Raw genomic sequence first — 21,641 nt, 5'->3', positions numbered from 1 at the left:
AAGCTCCAAATATGATGGGGCACAACTCACTAGTATTTTGTTTAGGATAGTTCCATGTTAAATATTTCTGTCCGATGCTGCAGAACAATTATTAACCTTAAATCCTGTATAGAAATTAAATGAAATAATTAAAAAATGCTATATTTTATGTTATATTGGGGATTACATTTTTAGCATTCCAATTCATCTTTGGATATGTTTTCCAATGGGTGTAAAACTCATCGATGATCCTAAGCTTTTGTGTCTAAGAATCAAATGTTGAGGAAATCATCAAATCCAGGAATACTGCACTTTTTAACTTTATAGAAGTGAGTATCAACCCACTGCTCCAGGCCAGACCTCTCAGCCTGGCTCTGCTCTGAAGATTTAAGGATTCAGTGGGGACAATGCTCTGTGGACAGTTGCTGGCGTTATTTTGTCTTGGAGCAGCTTGGCCCTTCCTGAGTCTGTGTCTGTGTGTTGTTGGAGAGTTCGAGGTCTGGCTGAACTCCGAGCCATGAGCTAAAGGACACACCTCTGCTACTCTGGACTCTCAGAGGATGGACTGGAATCGACACAGATCATGGAACATAAAACCTGCTGGCTCAAGAGCTGGCAGCATGCTCCACTTTACAAACTTACTGCCAGTATTCCTCTCCACTGTGTGAAAAAGCAGTCTCTATCAGCTGCATATTAAAAATCATAACATATATTTAATGTTTTAGAGTAGTTAATCTGAGGTTTAAGTCAGTAGCTTGATGACCTGTCACAATCATTATTATGTCGATGTTTTTTATATGTTCATTTAGTAAAGGGTTGTCGAGATTCTCCTGCTTTAATGCCATTGTGTCAGTGGCAAGATTTTAATTTGCAATATATCGCCCTTCAAAATATATCGTGACAAGCCTAGATGACTCCTACAAACTGTGACAATTGGCAAAATGAGATTTCATCAACTTTGTCTTGATTTTCTTTAATTTACCTAGTCTTAAGATGCTAGCTCTTTCTGATATAGACTCACAGTTATATTGTATTTCTTACAATTAACAATAAACTGAATAATCTTGTTATCCCTAACCACCACTGAGAATGGAGTAAATTAATAATGTCTAAAATAAATAAATAACAACAACAAAAACAAAGGAACATTGTGTGGCAGTAGGCCCTCATAACCCCTGACAGCCTATGGCCTGTGACCTGGGCCTTTAAAAGAAGGCTTCCTCACCTGCGCTGGCCCTTCTCGCCTCTGACATCACCCTCCACCTGCTTGGTGGGTTTGGGCACGTTCGCACCGGCCTCTTTCTATATTGAGACTGTAACATATCAACGTTTGGAGTTTTTGAGTGTCGGCTCTGGCCCGGGTCCCAGGCCTGCTGCTAAGGACCAGCGCCACCTCCTGGTAGGGTAATTGGGCTAAGTGCCTTAAGGGACAATCTGGGCTGCTGTTTTATTTTACTTTTGTTATTTCGGTGAATTGTTTAAATGTGTCTACTGTTTTAGAGGTGTGAATGTGTGAATGAGAGTAGTAGTAGTTTTATTATTAAAAATACAAATGTTTCATTTATTCTGTCTTTAGATTTAATAAATTGTGAACTGTTTTCCTATATCTGAGTCTCCTGGTCCACTCAATCAAAGAATTTGCGCTTGCCTTACCTGTGTATGTGTCCCTGGCACCAATCCAGGGTGGCGTTGTTGGAAACTAATACAGTCAATAATTATTCATTTAACCCATAAATTGGAATTCATGTGGAAGACATCCACCTAAACATCATATCCCTATCGTAGCCACGACAATTGCAATAGATTTTCTTAATCTTAATATTCTCTTGTAACAACAGCACAATGTTGGTCTTGATTATGTTCACACTTTCACACTTGAACATGTGAAAAATTAGCTGGCTTTTTGTTTTCCCTATTTTCTTTTAAAGCCACCCGTTATATTTAATTTTAAGCTCTCGTCCTAGCTGTTAAGCATTTTTATGATTTTAGCTGCTCGGTAAGTTGAACATGAATAATGCATGATCATGAACCCACACATGCTTGTATGCAGCATTTTCTATACAAATTACAGTATTTCTTTGCATTTCTTGTCATGACTGTCTGTCCAAGGACAAACCGTGTCAACAAAGTCGAGCAAAAGCAACTTTTACAAACAGACCTACTTTCTCCACAACCATCACAGGTGGTTGATGCCTGCTTGGTTAAGCTATGTGGAAGGTAGTATTTGCTATGCAACATCAAGGTTTTTCCATATGAGTAACATGGTGACTCTCCACATGGAACTACGTAATGTGATCGAGAATGCGGCTTGTACCAGTCACCACGTATAGCACCTCAGTGTCAGAACAGGCTGCTGAAAAGAGACACATTTGAGCTGTGTAACTGTAGAACGGGACCAAGGACATTACAGATGGCTTTTGTATTTTAATGATCACTAGATTTTTTGTTTGCTCTGGATAATTCATCATGCTTCACACTGCCATCTAATGGTGTAATTGTGGTTTATATTTTGTACAATAAAACATTTTTTATTTGAGTTGAAAACTGACGTCTTGACTACCACCAGTAGTAGTAACAATGTGCAATTCATCAAATTCATTTCTAATCGTAAATTATCAGCTTGGGTCTTAATCGAGAACTTTACAGCCAATCCTCTGTCAGTAAAGTGACCTTTTGAATAGAAAAACTCATGAAATGCATGGCAAATGTGATCTGGGTAAAAGAATACTATACTAAGCGTGGTACATGCGGTATGTATAATTCCAAAGGTAGAACAGAAAAGTCAGACAACAAAAAAAAGGCACTTCACACCAACGCACTTTGGCCACGGTCTTCATCAGGGCAAAAGATTAAGCGCACCAGATAAAAGGTGGGATCTGCATCACCCACCATATCATTTACACAACTATAGAGTAGACACACATAAACCAAAAACATCAAATGTTATGTCTTGGTTTTGCAAATTAATCAACTAATCCACTCTGACCAATAAATTATTCCAAATGAATAGTCTGTTTCTTTGTCCATCAACTTTTCCGTGAACATTGGAGTAGAGAAGTGGTGTCCAAGCTTTTCAAATCAAGGGCTGCATATTGAAACAAACAAAGTGAAGGACCGATCGAGGGCCATGGAATGAAGCGGAGGGCTGATGGAGGGCCATTGGCTGGTGGTCAATACAGCGAATCATTCAAATTGGTGCATTTAACAGAGGTTAGACTGAGCCACTCAACCTTTTGCTAGACTGACAACTTTAATGGGACACACATGTTTATAAAGGTATATAATGGTATATAAGGAGAAGCCTTGCTGAGCATTCTATTTGCGTCTTTATCATTATTGGAGTTTCAGGTTAAAACTCCTCCCTCAGGGCAGGATTGATCTAGGCCAGGGCCGTATGAATTTCTGTGAAAATTACCCCCGGATTTTAATAGAAATATCTAACATTTAAAAAACCGTGTCCCTGTGATGAACAATGGATGGACTTGTGACCTGTTGTGAGAGCGAGCTGATAAACAAAAGCAAGAGACATCAGCACACAGAGAATGTATTTATTTAGTCTGTTCTTTGCCCAGTTTGAGTCCAAGCTAGTCCTTTAACTTCAGTAAAACATAGAAAGCTAATTAGAAAACATACTATTTAATGATGGATGGAAAGTGAATTATCACAACGGCATCCTTCCATTTGTAAGACTTTCATGCAAAAAGCAAGGCACAATTTCACAAAGCAGTGTGCGTTTTAGCATCTCCCACTTTAGCCCTTGAATTTAGTGAAATATTTTCTTTGATGTGCGTGGTGTCATTATACTCAGCTAATAAGAAAAAGTGACACAAATTGATTTGGAAATAGAGTCGAACTTAAAGCCAGCTGGGGCTTCTTGGGGGATTGTGAGGCGAGCGGAAAAGAGAGCAGCAGATTTATCTAAAGATACAGAGGCCCGAAATGAGAGAAAACTCCTGAAGCAGAATGGCAAATCACACAAGTGTTCCTCCGAGGCCGAATGTGTCGGAGAGATGAGACGCTGTGGCTTTTGCTTAATTTGGTGTTACATGCATTCTTTGAGGTGGTTGGTCTGCAAAGCTCCAGTTTAAATAAGGATCTGTTTTTAGTGCCTTTCTTATGTTGGCTTCACATGGCAGACCTGATGTCGATGATAACTATACGCACACTCCTTTGTCATAGACTTTTATCGTAATCCGTGCAAGCTCTACTCATATCTCGCAAGAATCCATCATGATTTTTGAATGACAAGCCATCTTCAAAGTACTCAAACACAGAGAATAACCTGCGGTCATTTATTTGTGAGGAAAGGGGGATTTATGTGTGTGCTATTATTCTTCATTGCTACATTACGCAACCTGAGGAAGAACTAGATCGCAAAAATAGGTTGACATTTCTAAACTCTCTGATCCCGTTTAGGCTTTTCAGATGCGCTGTTGCTGACACGACTCGGAGCGGCTCCAAGCACAAACATGTAAGCGTATGCTTTCATGTCTGCAGGGGGCCAGGGCTTTAAAGATAGTACTGGAAGGCACAGACACCGACGCAAACTGAAGCTGAGCGAAAGTTGAGAATTGTGAGGATGTCAACAATAATAATCATGCAGAGATGGAAAGAATTAGAGCTATTTAAGATGGGGCATTTGGGATGGTGTAGTAGTCTGGCAAACGACTGGTCACTCTTACATTTACTCACAAAGAGCAGGTTTAAGTTGTGTGAGGTTTGCAGGAGCCGTTTCAAGTATTGTCAAAACTATAAAAAAATCTGATACAGATCGATACATCAACAAAATAAAGACATTAAAATGACAAAATGTGACAGTGATCTTAAAATTTATCAGACCTGGTATAACACCAAACTGTTTGCCTGACCAGCCATTCCCAACACGTTTTGGCTAATCAAAACTGTGTGAATGTGGGCAACCAAACTGTACCATTACTATTTTGTTTTGAAAATGGCAGTCTATTTAGTTGTTTGTTATAATTGTGGTATTGAAACATTATTGTGTATCGAGCGTATTCTTAGTATAAAAATTGGATGTGAAAATGTATCATTGTGACTAGTAGTTTTTACACATACAATTGCAAAGGAAGTGCATTTTACATGTGCTACATTTTGGTGGAGGGTCTTCCAACTGCTTGTCGTCATGTTATTTATTTGCCCTCAATTCCCACAATTCATTCATTCATCTTGGGCCTTAGGCGGTGTACACCCAGGGTCAGCACAGAGACATAGACGCACAGACAAACATTCACTCTCACATTCATTCGGGCCAATTTTACATGTGATGTTGGTCTGGCCCGGGAATCGAACCCACCATTTCCATCTTGCTCACCGCTCAATCTCCTCTAAAAATTTAGATACTCATTTCTGTCAATATCGCCCACCCCTAACTACTTCTCTACCTTGAATGTTCCACGGTATGGCATAATCATCACCATGGAGACCAGCAGGTGACGCCATCAGGTCAAGTTACAGGTCAGATCTGTGGAGAACCTGCTCACAGAATGCACCTTTGGTATTTTTCAGCATTAAAACGCCAGAAATTGAATAAATGTAAAACAGTTTAGGTTTAAACCATGTAGAACATTCAAGCAAAGTAATGACATTTCCATTATTCCACCATTTAAAAAAGAATCAGCAATAAAACTAGATCAAAGCGTTTGTAAAATGTGCCGTCCTGAGTCTGATACATCAAATTAAATACACGTATTACAATTACAAAACTGACATATTAATCCCCATTGAGCCCTGGGCAGTTTCATGAGTAGCTAATGACAACTAACAAATAAAACTGTTCACATTATATAAGGATTTTACTGAAGCTATGAAAGTCTAGCTCACAGTCAGAAGAAATTAAGATACGGCAGTAGCTGAGAATGGGATGAAATACACTAGTAACTGCCTCTGTGTGATACGCTCTGCAAAACAGCAAAACTGCAATCAAAATGAGACTTGAGGAATATATTTGCAAAAATAACTTTGCTCAAAAGATGGAAATGGATACAACTGGGAGCTCAGGGATGAGAAGTATTTTCCTGAAGAATAGTTTCAGGTTACAAGAAAAAAAGAGAAGTGGTGAAGGCCAGAGAGTGTTTCGATTAAGATGGTTGAGAAAGACCTGGAGAAGTGAGGACTAGACTTTTAATGATGCAGGAGAGGTTGTATTTGTTTGTTTTGTGCATAACAGGGATGTCGAGATTATTTCAGTTAGTTTAGACTGTTCCGGTCACAATAAAATGTATCTAGAAAATATACAGCAGTAATAATCATGACCATTTCAGAAGCAAATATTCAAACGTAATCTATTTTTCTATATTATTTATGTCACATCAGCTTTACTTTATCATTCAGAAAGTTCGATTTCATGTTCATTTGGTCTGGTTGTGATTTCAATAATTGTGAATAAACCTTAAACTTACAAAAATCGTAACACAAAATCCAGAGTACACAAATATGTACATTTCCATTGTAATTAAGCACAAAATTATGAGGACTGATCGTGTAAAGCTTCATGTGAACATTTTGTACTCATAGTTGGTATAATTGAAGCTTGAGAATGAAATTTATCCAATATGAAGTCGTCAGATTTCACCAGCTTGCACTTTGGACATTTATTTATTTATTTGGGACAGGTGAGCTTCACTTTTGCTTCATATTGGCAGTTTTATATGAAAGGTTCTAAAGTGCATGGCAGCCAGTTTCTCATCCAACGATAATATTGGTTTTAAATTGCCACAGATCTTTTGAGCCAGACTTTGCACTTTTTGAATAATAGACAGTCTGCGTCGCTTTGCAAATTATCTGGAGGGTTTGATCGTACATGAAAGCCTGTCTATTGAAGAAAATCTAACTTTGGAAAATGGATACATTTTTGAGCGAAGCATAATGGGAGCGTTTTGTTTTGACAGCAATGGGTAATTCCTCAAGATTAATTAAATAAGCATCAAACAATTAAAACTCCATGGGATTCTCAAAGTTGACAGTGATGAATGGAGAGGGACTCGCTGCTTTAATACTCAGAGTGCTTTGCAAAGTGCTGACACCACGGACCACAATTCTCCAAAGTCATGTGTTTATTTTAATCAGCCAGGGGCCCATTACTGTCACACAAAGCGGCTAATGTTAGTGTTTCTATCCCGAGCCAGGACTTCATCGGCCTGGTTGATGTTCTTCTTAAATCCAGGCCATAGTTCTTCCTGACCATCACGTGACCAATTTATAGGCATTACAGGGCCGTAGCCAGGATTTCTATGGGGGGGTTCTTTTTGTGTCAAGGTGGACCTTTTTAGTATGATGAGGTAGATAACTTACATGTATACATATAATGTTTTATCACAAAAAACAACAACAAATACACATATACAGTCATTTCACACAGAAACTACAACAGTAGCCGGTTAAACAAATATCTGAACAAAGCTAACACTTCACGGATCATCCAACACTTTACTTCTGTTCTGGTCTGAGCAAGGACTCTTCAAGCTCCAGTCTCCTGGGGTGTTTCCTTGCGAACACGTTCACCATATGCTCAAGGTCAAACTGGAAGGAGTACTATTTACAATAAAAAGTAGGTAAATCCTCAGGCGTTTTTCTATTTGTGCTACTTCTCAAAACAGTTTCTGTCCAAAATGACACAGAGAGCCACATTACAGGCCTTACACTTCCATGTGAGTGATGTTCAGAAGGAACTCTAAACCAGGTCTAACCCAGGACTAAACCAGGTCTAAACCAGGTCTAAACCAGGTCTAAACCAGGTCTAAACCAGGACTAAACCAGGACTAAACCAGGACTAACCCAGGACTAAACCAGGACTAAACCAGGACTAAACCAGGACTAAAGCAGGTCTAAACCAGGACTAAAGCAGGTCTAAACCAGATCAACATGAAGTGTGCCCCTCATTTTGCTTCACAACAACTATATTACTGACAATGAAATACTTGAAATACTAAAACTCTCCAAAACTACTCAAAAACAGCAAAGATTCCTCTCGTTCGTTCTTCCTCTTTGACGTCGACAGCAGCCGTCTACGTCACTTAGTTTTCATGCTGCGCGGTCCTAAAGCCGACCATATTTCAAAACGCACCGGTGGTCCCTCAAGTGAAAAATGATACAAAATATTGAAAGTTACTGCTATAGACGGACCTTTTCGGCCCAAATGGGCGGTTCGTTCGAACCCCCCGAACCCCCCTGGGCTACGGCCTTGCATTAAGCAACTGATGTGACAGAGGTTCTGAGTTACAGTAATCTTATCTAAATGGCTGAGACAATTCAGTATAGAACACAATGCAATACCGTACACTTTCAAAATGAATGATTCCATTGCCAAAAAAATATATCTAGGTGAACTAAATTGTCTTGAATTCAATCAATTTATCATTGCTCCTTTATTTAAAGATATATTTTCTTGAAACTCATTCAAAATGTCATGAAATTCTAGGTTCTATAAATCATGAACGCAATTATATCTAACCTTGTTCAAAACGAGCAAATCCATATTGTGAATTATTTTCAAACCATTCCAGTGTAAATGTTGTTGAAAGTTTGAACAGATTCTGCTCAGCTCATTCTTTTTGGTCAAATCAAAAGATCGTTTTGTTCTTTGTACGAGACAAAATTACAAATACAGACAAAGAGTAAAACTATAATTGGTGAAACACAATTACCAGTCTTTTCTGAAAACATAATCAAAACTATGTTTTGAATCTTGGTCGCTAACAAACCATGAAAGAAATGGTAAAACACAGCCTTTTAGATGGAAGAAGAAGCATTTAAAAGCAACAAAACAATCAAGCAGATTACGTCCAGATAAAAAAATGTTTTCTGTGTTTTCAATAGAGCATTTTGTTGTTGCTGCTCAGACGTCAGCTGTGCTTTTCAGCTTCATACAAAAGCACAGTGTGGCGATTCACAGCACATTCACGCAGCCTGGGCTCACACTGACGGGAAATGCATCTTTTTCTGGATTCTCTTCCGACACGTCCTGACGTTTCATTAATGTGTGAACATGTAAACATGCTATGCTTTTGATTTGCTTTAATTGCAATATTTGTTTACATCAGCATTGTATAACTCGGGGGTGTATCAAATGGGAAATTAGTGGTGTTTTGAATTATAAATCAAATCTTTGTGGGTCTGTTATGTTTGTATGTATATTTATTATATCTACAACAAATAAAGAGATAGAAGCTGCCATTTATGCCATGCTGCTGGTTTATTGCTAGTGCATATTTCCTCTACATTAACCTGTACCAAACCTAGTTGGTTAGGTTCCCAGAGGTCTTCATTATGTGGGGAATTAGAGCCAGTGGCTTTTTGTCATTAAGACTCGGGTTTCCTCTTGGCAGCAGGACCTTGACATTTTTCACTATAAGGACACAGCACACTGCAGGAGAAGCAGTGTGTGACTTGTTGATGCTGAAAACGGTCCAATGGCAACACGACCGACTGCACTTGTACCACAGAGATTTTTAACACTCCATTTCTCACCATTGTGTGTCAGGCTGTGCGATTATCACAAAAAAGAACAAAAAGTACAGACGTTCCACAATAACTACAGAATCCCAATAGAGGATACCTAAATGTGAACCACGCTCTTGAGCTTTATATTGTAAAAACATGAAAACTAGTACAACGTGTATAATGTTAAGCTGATTAGGTTCATTAGGTATTTAATCCCAAAAAGAACAACATCTTATTTCAAATGCCTCTCTCTAAACCAGTGTTCTTCGACCTATATTGAGTTGTGGCACATGAGTATGGTTGAAAAAACTACCAACTAATAAAATATAACCACTAACACATTTTACAAAAACAAATGTGGTATATAATTGTGGAAAATATTGTCACAACGCTATTGTATTGTTTTTTTAACTAATTGCGCTTGCGTGTTGCTTTCTTTTTTGTGTAGATTATGCCCAGGAAACATTTTTCAATTAAATTCATGTGTGAAATTGTTAACTCAAACATTTTGAAGGCACACCTGGCAGTAGCTCGAGGCACACCAGTGTTCTGGTACACTCCTGTACTTTCAGACCTCATACTTGCATAATTTTTGTATCAAAATAATGTGTTTCAACTGGCACTAGAATCAATGCCCCTTTTCATATACTTGAGCTTCTCCACCCCGTGTGGTGTGACTTTGTTTGACCCTATATAAGTTTACCTAGTTTTTACTCTAGTTCTGCCTAAATCATCTTCAAATTCTCGTTAATTCTGTCAATTTCTTGCAGAGTAAAATAGAAGTACATACTACATAATTTCTCACACAGCTGACATTGTACAACATTTCTCCTTCTGTCTGTCAGGTCTGGCAGTGTGGTGGAACTGTGGAGGTCTTGCCTTGTTCCCGTATCGCGCACATCGAGCGCGCTCACAAACCGTACACCGAGGACCTGACGTCACACGTGCGACGAAACGCCCTGAGAGTGGCCGAGGTTTGGATGGACGAGTTCAAGAGCCACGTGTACATGGCCTGGAACATTCCACAGGAGGTCAGACATGTCACACTGATTCTGCTGCTACAGACTAATGTACAACACATTTTACAAAACAACTAGCCACAAATACCAGAACAAATTACTCACAAATGTATTTACCAACTATTTTCCATAAAAGACACTTTTGCCATTATGACTGAAATTGAATTTGTAATACTTAACGTTTATGCAAACAAAAATAAATAAGCTAAATGTTAATATGCTCCCTTGTGATTTAAACAGAATACTGGCTCTGCATACTTTTAATCCATTAAATGTCATTTCCCCTAAACTATATTAATTATTCACAGTTTCTGCAACATTATTGGTTTAATTAGAGTCTACACCACGTCACATAAATGTGATCATGTGACCTCATCAAGCCCGTGTATAACAGGTGTGCTCTGAGCTACATTTTGTCTGATGAAACGTCACTGAGAACAAAGGTGAGAACAAAATAAATATCTCTTTGGAGCTTATGGAGTTGTGCGGATCATCTTTATTCTTAATTGTGACTATGTTTGTGTGATCACACACATCTTTAGGACGGATGTGCATCTCTCTCCTCTTTCCTGACTTAGTTAGACTAACGGTCTTTTGAAAACAGTCCTTTTTTCAAAAAAGGGTCTTTTATGAATCCTTTTTTCCAATCAGAACTTGGAGTTTTAAATATTTCTGAAGTTTGGTTAACGTAGATGTTGCACCATTCAACCTCCAGACTTGTGTCTTTATTGTTGAAAAGAAAGTGGCGAATCGAGATGTGAGAAGGTTGCACAAAAACCCAAATTAAAATATAAGAGGACACCACAGATCGGCCATAAATCTGCAAGATTAAAAATCTAAATGTTAGGAGGTCCAGTGTCAGCCGCTCTCATCTGTTCTTCCTGTCGGAAACGGTTAGTGAAATCAGGGCTCCAGGCCATTGTGACAACACAATGTCATTTCTCAACACTTTTTGCCTCGATTAAAAACGTGCACCGGAATAAATACATACTTTATACGGCTAAAAATGGATTGAACCAGGATATGGATAAGGAAACCATGATTTTTAAAAATACAGTGATTTCAGTGTAACATGAATTATTTTTCACCTGCTGAAGACTAGAAGAAATCTTTTTACTGACACTCGTTGGTTTGATTTTTCTGCTTTCTTGAGCTAAGGGATTTAATAGCATGGAAATGATCTTGTTGTTTTATGTAAAATGTTGCATACCTTAAAGGCTAAATCAAATGTTTTTCCTGCCTCCCTGCATAATCTGTTTGAATATGTAAATCTGTGTTATGAATAGTTGAACATCTGCAGGCGATTCATTCAGTCAATAATGAGGCGTTTAACAGGGTGTGTACTCAAAAAGCAAGACATTTAGCCACAGCCTCATGAAGCAAAGAGGAAAATAGTTTTATTCAACTTAGCGATTTTTCAGGTCAGGACAAAGTTTTGAAACACAAATAAAATATATAACACTCTTTTACAAATATGAGAGTAGCACAGGAGGTTAATCTGATGTTAATCTGTTCTGATGACAGTTTAGTGTTCAATTTCCCTCAGAAAAAACTCTTGTGGTTGTGTCCCTGGGCAAGAATCTCCATCCCACTCCCACAATGCCTTGTGTCGCAGTGCGGGGCTGATTGTGATGCAAAACAAAATGATCAGTAGTGTTTAACTGATGCACTTGAATATCGGTATGTAAATGATACTGCTTTATGGTATTTAGTATATATTAAAAACAAATCACTGCATTTTCTTAAGAAAGGATCAACTGCCTTCAGTGTCTTCACCTTAAACTTTCAATGTTGGACCTTTGATTTACAAAGCCTGCCAGCCCACACATATCCACAAAGGATTACATAGCTTTAGCATTTGTTTCTATTTGTCTTTCATATTTGTAATATTGTTGTTGAATATTGGGACTACATGACAACTCGGATGCAACCTCATTCTGATATATTTAAATTTTAAAGTTTATTTCCATTTGTTTGAATACATTAACTTGTTTGAATTTTAAAAATAACCAACCCTGAGTAAAGTAAATATATGTTGGTGACTGTGGCACAGAATTAGCTCAGTGCAGTAAGTCTTGTTTTGCCACAAACCTATAATAACGCCCTTCTCCCCTGCGCTGTGCTGTGTGGCTCTCAGGACTCGGGGATAGATATCGGGGACATCTCTGAGAGGAAAGCCCTGAGGAAGAGGCTGCAGTGTAAAACCTTCCGATGGTATCTGGTCAACATCTACCCCGAGATGAGGATGTACAGTGACACCATCGCGTACGGAGTGGTGAGTCTGCCTCATTATGGACAATAATCGTACCACAGTTAGCAAAAAACAAAACATCTGTCAGAAGAATAAAGATCAGAAACATTAAATCAAGCAATTAGAATCGAAAAAATGTCATGGCAATTCACTAACAGGAGGGAAAAGCAAAAAGCATACAATGTGGTGGGACTTTTAGTTCAAATCAACCCCTTTTGTTTGGGGCCTATTTTTCCCAAAAAAAAGACCCCCATTTAAAACTGAAGCTTTTCCTGAACCCTTTGGAGCACAAACAAATGGCTGGAGCCTTTGTGAAGCTGAAAACTCTGTAGTTTTGGACTGTAATGTCTGTTTTACTCTAATCATAAGTTGAAACAAGCTCTGCACAAAGAAAATCTGATTTTAAATCCCGCCTGGATTTTCTTTGTTAATATATGAATGAGTAAAGCTGGTGTCTGGAGGTATGGTCTGATTGGGTTTTTACTATTCTCTCTGAAGGTAAATTCACTAAAAAAAAGTTTTAGGGACTTGCATTGGACACCCTAAGCATAAGGGCGAATCTAAAAAAGTAAAATTACCGGTATTCAGAAACTCCTACTGCAGCTGCTATTAAAGTATTAGCCGACTAGTCTGCCAACCCTTTATGCAAATCAAAACCAGTATTAATCTGTATAAACATTTAGCACACTCACAAACCCTACACAGATTATATGCACATCAAAATGCTGAGAGTTGAATTGAACCACACTGATTCTGAATTGTTTGGATTGGTCCAGGTCCTTCTTCTATTCCAACTTAATTTAAAAAGTCCCTTGTGAGGGAAATTAATTTTCTGCATTTGAACAATCCTTCAATTCCACTGGGGAAACCTGTCTCAGCACAGCTATCTCAGGGACCATCCCTTGATCTTGAGTTCAGCTTGGTCAGGGCCAGGATTTGAACTTTTGTGCTTGTTTTGGGCTAACGTTGGAAAATGGAGTGCGCAGTGGAAACCCACACAGACACAGGCCAAACATCTAGACTGAACGACATGCACATTCATGGGAGATCACAATTCTTGTACTTGAACATAGTCTTTTCACTTCGGAGAGTTCCCACTTGTCATTTAAATCCACCTGTCGCTCACTCAGATAATGAGATATGAAAAGTGAGCCAAAACACAGCGTCAGACACAAGAGAAACACAGAAAACATCATGGACAAAATAGCATGTTATCACAGGGAGCAGTTCACACTATATTCTATGTGATTCACCTCATCTGCAGCTTTAAAATAATGCCAGTTTTGACATTTTTCTCAAGATGGCCCCACCCGATTCTCAGTCCAAACAGAGTATGCCAGTGTGTGCTTTGGAGCGCAGTAGTCAGCGGAGGCGACAGCCAACAGCCTCCTATTTGCCCGCTCCTGTTCTTCATTTCCAGGTCCTCCTACCTCTCATCACGCAGACCCAGCCTAATACATAGCGACACACTGCAGTATCATCCGGCACAGCTTTGCAAAGGGCTATGTATTTTCTCCATCACAAACAGCAGAGGGATGCAGAGGAGAAATGGGCCAGGCTCATTACATTCACTTTCTGAGGTGTTTGACCTCATTATTCTATACTTACTGCAGGAGTTTGAGGGCTGTGAGCCGCTTAGTTTTAGAGGTCACCGTGCTGTCACTTCTGCTAGATAAACACAAGGCATTTATTGTGTTTTCATTATGGTAATAGCTGTTGTGGTGGTGGTGATGTTGTGGTTGTTGTTGTGATTTATAACAGTTAATACATAGCCAAGTTGATGTGCTACTATATAAGTGGAGAAACACAGCCCCAGACACATGTTTTGGAAGAACAGGGAGCTGAACTAACCCCAGCTGTGCTCCTCCAAATTCACAATTTCACCCCCTATCCAACAAAGCTCCTACAGGGCACAGCACTTCTAACAATCAGATACAAAACTTGACAACTGTTTCTGCATTTTTATTTTATTCTAAGATAAGCAAACAAACTTTAACTTAATCATGCATCAATAAATAAATACAGCAATTTACTAAAACAATTTTGACTCTTTTTTTTTTTTTTTTTTTTTTTTTTTAGGAAAATGCATTGTGTCCTCAGTTTGTGGTATATGTACTCGACAAACACTTTACTGCCAGACTGATTGCTCTTGTAAATTGATGGACTGATTCAGCCTCCTTCATTATTTAATCAGACAAAATGTGATTGCTCTGAGAAAACTAAACTTTCTCTTGTGGTATTTTACTAATTGTCTTGACTTTGATCATGACTTTAATTCTCACATTTTCAAAATTTTAAGCAAAATATAATAAAAATCAACAAGACACCCAGACCAATAAATCTCAAGCCAAATCATATATTCCCTTATTTTTGTGTTCCAGCTGAAAAACTCTCTGAAGATCGATTTGTGCCTGGACCAAGGTCCTGACAATGACAACATGCCCATCCTGTATCTGTGTCATGGGATGACACCACAGGTGAGAGACAGCTCTCTTTGGACTTGTTCTGAAGGGCACGCTTCATTTATCTCTGTTTTGTCCTGTGGTCTTTTACTCCAGGCAAAAATAACTCTGCTGTGATGCACTGGACTAAGAAAAGTCTGCGCTGTTTTTATCACAATAAAAATATTTTTAAAGTTTGTCTCATAGGGCTGAAAAGTTTGGGAAGTATATCTAGCTGTGAGTTTTTCTGGCAATATATGCAACTGGATTTGTAATTTGTTTTAAACTCAAGACTTGCCCAGTGCACATTAAAAACGTGTTCAGAAGTGGAACATGATTTCAAAGCAGAGTGAAATATGAACTATATTTATATTTAGAACATGTAGAGGTGTACTGTAGAATACATGGGGATGAGATATTTTGTATTGTATTTTATATTTCTGTCTATGAATTATTGCTGCCTAGGGGATTTGCAACCATTCAAATCTCAATTTTGATTTGGTTGGCATCTTGAATTCCTGAACATTTTCTCCAGTAAAAACACTATTTCAGAAGTTTAGTTTGTCTTCAGCTCTAGTCAGTTTACAAAGAAAACAGGTTGTTGCTCTGTTTATGCCATAGTTTGCCTTTCATTTTAACTGAATATTAAAAGCGTAACAGAATGAACGATTCAGCTGTCGCCGTACTGCCAACTGCTGCTCCACTTTCATTAACTGTGTCACTTTGAGCAGCCACATTAAACAGTGCTTTTAAAGGCTGATGTGCCTCCGCTGCTGCAGGATATGTCTCAGCCACAATAACAGCCCGCTTAAAGGCTGCAGTATCAAAAGCTTGATTATCGTTTACTCTGCTGCGCGGCCTCTTCCCACTCCTATCGATCCCTCATCCTATTATGCCAGAGCCCATTGTTTTCACACATTGTTTAACCTTGCTTCGACAGCTGTAAACGTGTCTTATAGACTAAATGCTCGATCTGGTTTAATCCTCCTGAATTCAAATTGCTCTTCTTCACGTCTTTCAAATTATTAATATTTATATATATATCACAATGTTAATTCATAGTAAGCTTTTCTGGGACAATTTGAATAACAGACTTTCCTTGATGGGAAACAAAAAGAGATTTATCCAAATATTATGCAAAATTGTAATCATTGTACTTTTTTGCTTTAATCTCGTAAATCCAAGAAACCCAAACAAAAGATTGGTAGAGAGCCAGCATCTAACAAGATTATGGAGGTTTAATCTTTAGGTTTTAATCTTCCGTGGCATTGTGGATAAACCCTGGATACTTGCACATGTGAAAAAAGAAGCCTTGCCACACCATTACAGAAAAATACATTTAAAAAAACTAATCTTACAGGAGCAGGTTTTAATCACAGTGCAGACGGGTGCCTTATACGGTAAACCACGTGTACTCAACACAACTTACTTACCGGTATATAGGATTTACAGTGGAAAGAAAAGGTGCATACAGCCCGTCTACGTGCACAGCTCTAGAAATGAGCATTGTGCTGAAAAATCACACTTGTCACAGTTAAAGGTCTAGTGTGAGGGGATGACAAGAATTATGGCTGTACTTAACAAAGAAAGAAAGACTGCAGCCAATAAATAACAATCCAGTCCAACTGAAATGACAAAATCCATAACTCTTTGTCAGTTTGGTTAAGTGCTGCACGAGTCACATGACACTATCATCAATTTACCTGAATTAAAAAACTAATTCAAAGACTACTAGTTTTATTATTGATGAGTTTAGCCAAAGGGGGGCTAGTTGAGTTAACAATAGAGCTGCAAGATAATGTATTTGGCAATTGATTTTGAATGGCCACAACTAACAAATTGCTAATATGCTAATTATTTAAGTAATATAATTCTCCACGCAAATAACAAAATCTTGTTTCACTAATGTTTACAACCTGCTAGCCCAGAACAAATGTTCTGAAATGCTTGGGGTTCTTCTCAAATGCTCCTGAACACGATTTAAAATGTAAATTTTGAACAGAATTCCACAATTAAAAAAATAAATTGCAAATCTTATCACAATCGCACTACTAGTAAAAAAATAAATATCACAATTAGATATTTTGCCAAAATCATTCAGCCCTATTTTACAGTGCATTCAATGTAGGATTATCACTAAACCGGAAACGGGAAGGCAGACACTGAGATGAGTGGAAAGCAGAGAAGCAGTCAAGCAGTCATTCTTCAAAATTAATAATACTTCGAAAACAACTTGTGTCTAGAAGAGAGCGATAAAACAATGAATGCATTATTATTATTATTGCTGTAAATGTCTAAATACAACAACTACAAATATAAAGTGACATATTAAAGCACTTTCACTTTTCGGGTTCACCTGCTTGTCTTCATGGAGATGTTATTGCTTTGCCTGGAATATTCCACAGTGTGGCATTAAACGTATCTATCTACAGGGAGACAAGCAGGTGTCAGTCAAGTCACATGTCAGATCTATGGAGAGGCGATCCCACTCAATGTGTTGAATGTTTGTTTTTCAAGGTATTTTAAAGGAACAAAAACATGTTTAATGTCATTCTGTGTGTTGTTCAGAATGTGTACACGAGTGCGCACCACAAATGAATGAATGAATGATGTCATACAGTGAAACAGTCCAGGCAAAAAAATATAATCTCCATGGAGACAAGCAGGTGGCCCACCCCACCAGTAAAGTGGCCATAATGCCTAATTAGTATATGTCAGTTATTGCTTTATAAAGCCTTTGCTCCTCCTATTCCTGATCTTTGCCTTGTATATTTTCACTGATCCAAGTCCATATTGAACATAAATCAGCCTAATGTATTTGTAATGCATGTCTGTTCTTCCAGACAAGCCCTGAGCTCATTTTCCAGACATGCTTTATTACCTACAGCTGCGGAGGGTCATTACCTAAATGTCAGTCCCTGCAGCTCACACCGTTCATCTGTGTGTTGTCCAGAATGTGTATTACACGAGTACGCACCAGCTCCACGTGGGGCTCCTCAGTCCAACTGTGGACGATGACGACAACAAGTGCCTGGTGGACGTAAATGGCAGAGCGCGTCTCATCGAATGCAGTTACGCCGCAGCCAAACGCATGAAGATGCACTGGATCTTCACTCAGGTGACTGCCTGCCTTTATTTTGGAACTTTATGTTAATGTTATTGTTTTTTTGTTAGTTAAAAATTAAAACTGTTAATGAACTTCTGCTAATCAGGTACTTTACTCAAGAGCCACTAAACTAAATGGTTTACTTTATTAGTGCTCATTGCCAGCTGGTTTTATCCTTTTTGTGATATGCCCCATGACATTGCAACATTCGTTAAAGAACTGCTGTTGTCAATAATGTGTTATTTCTTTTATTAATTATATGTTTAATTAGGGGGAAATGGATTGAGTGTTTTGGGCATAAAATGTTGAAATGATTGAATATATTATAACAGTTTTACATGTGACCCTTCAAATAAATATATCTCTCTCTGCCTGTCAATCTCACGTTCCATCCGTTCCTCACTCGTGAACAAGACCCCGAGATACTTGAACTCCTCCACTTGGGGCAAGGACTCCCCACCCACCTGGAGAGGGCAAGGACCCCCCACCCACCTGGAGAGGGAAAGCCACCTTTTTCCGGTTGAGAACCATGGCCTCAGATTTGGAGGTGCTGATTCTCATCCCAGCCGCTTCACACTCGGCTGCAAACCGTCCCAGTGCATGTTGCAGGTCCGGGTTTGATGGAGCCATCAGGACAACATCGTCTGCAAACAGCAGAGATGAGATCCTGTGGTCCCCAAACCGGACACCCTCCAACCGACTGCGCCTAGAAATTCTGTCCATAAAAACAATTGTTTTCTCAAAAAAGCTAAATCAACACCGGGGTTAATCCTCTGAGTCTTATGTGCTCTTCATGGAAAGATGCACTGAGCCAGAGGGAGTTGTAATAAAACTCAGTACATATCGGATTTGATCCTTGAACCATCAAGAGTTATTTTGTCTGGCTCCTGCCATGTCGTGTGGTCTCATCAAGCTTTAATGATGTGTGATCTGATCTATACAGAAAATAAAATTCTCAGTTTTTCTGTCTCAACTGACCAGCTCTCCAAGAAGAAATTATTGCGTTTATTTCTTATTATACCTGCACTTTTGAGATTGTAAGAACAGCTGACCAGAGTTTTTTTATTTGTAATATGTGCCTTACCTTGTAGCAATGGTTGAGCAAGTCCTTTGAGCCACATATGTTTGAGCTTTTGATCCCTTTCAAATCAAAGACTTCTTGTCTTCTTAATAATGCATCATAAAGGTGCACTGTGGAAGATTTGCCAGCACTCTAAATCTCTATAAAACCCAGGTTTCAGTTGGAAACAATACAAATGGCACTAGCTGTTTTATCATTATTTTGTTCAGTTTAGTTTGTTTGTGGTTTTCCTTGAAATAATGTTGATGCTATCTGTTTGTCCCTGGGAGGATGCTGTCTGTATTATCCAAAAATCTAGAATTTGAATTGTGGAGTTTGCAGCTTTATCCACTGGTGCTGCTGTGGATTTAAGGATGCCCAACAGGAGAGTGCATTCCTAACCTGCATCTCTGCTCTTTTCAGGGAGGACCTATTCAGAACAGGAAATCAAAGAGATGCCTGGAGCTTGTCACCGGCAGCGACAATGAGTTTGGTTACCAGCTGGCTCTACAGAAATGCACTGGACAGAAATGGTTCATCACAAATGTGCTGTTTAGCAATTCTTCATGATGGACTGCCAAATGAACACAGGAGCTGTGCCCGTCCTGGCTGCACACCGCTGTACAAGCATTTGTGTGAGAGTGAAAGACGCCCAAAGTACGACTGGGCACATACACTGAAAGCACCAGGATGTCTCCTGAAGAGCATCATAATTAAGCAGAATACTTTGCCTACTCAGCCATAATGGGCAGACATTTTCTTGCCATATTTGAAATGGTGGTCTCTTATCATTTGGTCAGATTATTGTTGGCACCAATAAGATTTTGTACTTTTTTATATTTGCTACTGTGTAGCAAGCTTTCTGACACTATCTGCTGTAATATTTTCATAGTGTCTCAGGTTTATAGGATGTAACGTAATGAGAAAGTGTTGGAATACACCTGGATAACATTTATTATTTTCTAAATGTAGCTGTACAGATGTCAAGTTTGTAAAATATATATTACAAAAAAGAAACTTGGTGTTTTTTCCCTGTCACTTCTAGTATACATATGCTAGACAAAGAGTCAGGAAGGCGATGTATCCAGCTTGTTGAGACAAACACGGGGCACCAGCTGAGTGCTGAGTAGTGACTGCAGCTGGGAGGAGACAAGTGCTGGAGCCTGTTTTCAACATGCCAGTTCTCATTACCATCCACAATCTGCACCACACCATGGCATTAAAAATACATGCAAACCTACTTTCATCAAAGGGACATCCCACACTAACTCATTTGAATATATGTAAGCGAATGCGGACATTCAAGTTTTGAATGGAGCAAATTCAACCAAACACCAGTGACGTGTGCCGGTACATTATTTACAAAGCCTTTTAAGTCCTTTGCAGGATTTGTCTTGCCACGTATGTATGTACAGTGGCTTAGCATACCACATCTACATTAATCATGCATGGTTTGTTCTGCTCAGCTTGTGCAAAACAATGAGTTGAAAAGGCTTAAATGGTTTTGGCTTCACTTAATGGCTTTTGAGGCATTAAATTCTGTAACAAATGTGCGCCAATAACCCATCCAGCTGTACCCTACAATGATGGAGCTGTGAAGCTTTTTCTGTCAGCAAATGAGTCACATGCAATATCTCTGCAAGGTGCTGGCCTGATTTGGACTGTGATAATGCGTCTGCTTCTGCTAGCATTTGCAAAATTACTGCCATTTCCCACTCCACGGAAATAAGACACAGACGAGAACAGAAACATCTTTAGACCATGCGCACCAGAAATGTCAAATAAAAAGATTTTTTGCAACGGTATCAAAACAAAATTATCTCCGAACAAACAAACAGCCCTAGAAAAATAGTTTCTTTTTTTGCAGTTTACAAAGACAACTCAATTGCAAGCCTTTCAATAAAATCTAGTACATTTATCTATTTTTCCCATCCAGTCTACATACTTCCTTAATTAATTTTTGTCAATTTTTGACCCATTTTTTTGTATCTAAGTGTCCCGTTATTTGCAATTTAGATTGAAAATGATTATGGTCAGGTGTTATTTTGACCCTTTTTATTGCTGAATCAAAATGTTTTCAAAAATCAATCAAAAAATGTAAATGAAGATGAAAAATGACAACAAAGAACACATGAACATACAGTACTACTTCTATAAGTACTTCTTATACAGTACAAAGTCTAATAATTTGGAAATTACCAATACCAATTACGGTACTGTACGGTACTACATTATTTCAATTACTGTTTTTACTGCAAAACAAAATACCCTTATTCCTTTATCGTCCGCATTCAAAAACAAACAACAGTAATCCAGTTCATGCTTT

At 38.6% G+C, this 21,641-nt stretch overlaps 1 protein-coding gene across 1 annotated transcript in view; it reads left to right on the top strand.

The window, feature by feature from the left end:
• galnt18b (UDP-N-acetyl-alpha-D-galactosamine:polypeptide N-acetylgalactosaminyltransferase 18b) overlaps positions 1–20,332 on the top strand; it is an 81,596-nt gene extending 61,264 nt beyond the window's left edge. Inside the window, exons 7-11 of the mRNA XM_072464770.1 lie at positions 10,284–10,469; positions 12,595–12,732; positions 15,090–15,185; positions 18,103–18,267; positions 19,739–20,332. Of these exons, the coding sequence (XP_072320871.1) occupies positions 10,284–10,469; positions 12,595–12,732; positions 15,090–15,185; positions 18,103–18,267; positions 19,739–19,885 (732 nt within the window). The 3' untranslated portion in view covers positions 19,886–20,332. The remainder of the gene's footprint in view (positions 1–10,283; positions 10,470–12,594; positions 12,733–15,089; positions 15,186–18,102; positions 18,268–19,738) is intronic.
• Positions 20,333–21,641: the final 1,309 nt, after the last annotated feature.

This window comes from Eucyclogobius newberryi, unplaced genomic scaffold (assembly GCF_026437365.1).
Source record: "Eucyclogobius newberryi isolate DKJ021-1_F unplaced genomic scaffold, fEucNew1.0.hap1 SCAF_5, whole genome shotgun sequence".
Taxonomy (NCBI): Eukaryota; Metazoa; Chordata; class Actinopteri; order Gobiiformes; family Gobiidae; genus Eucyclogobius; species Eucyclogobius newberryi.
Note: the sequence above shows the minus strand (reverse complement) of the source record. Positions and strands in the feature narration are given on the sequence as shown.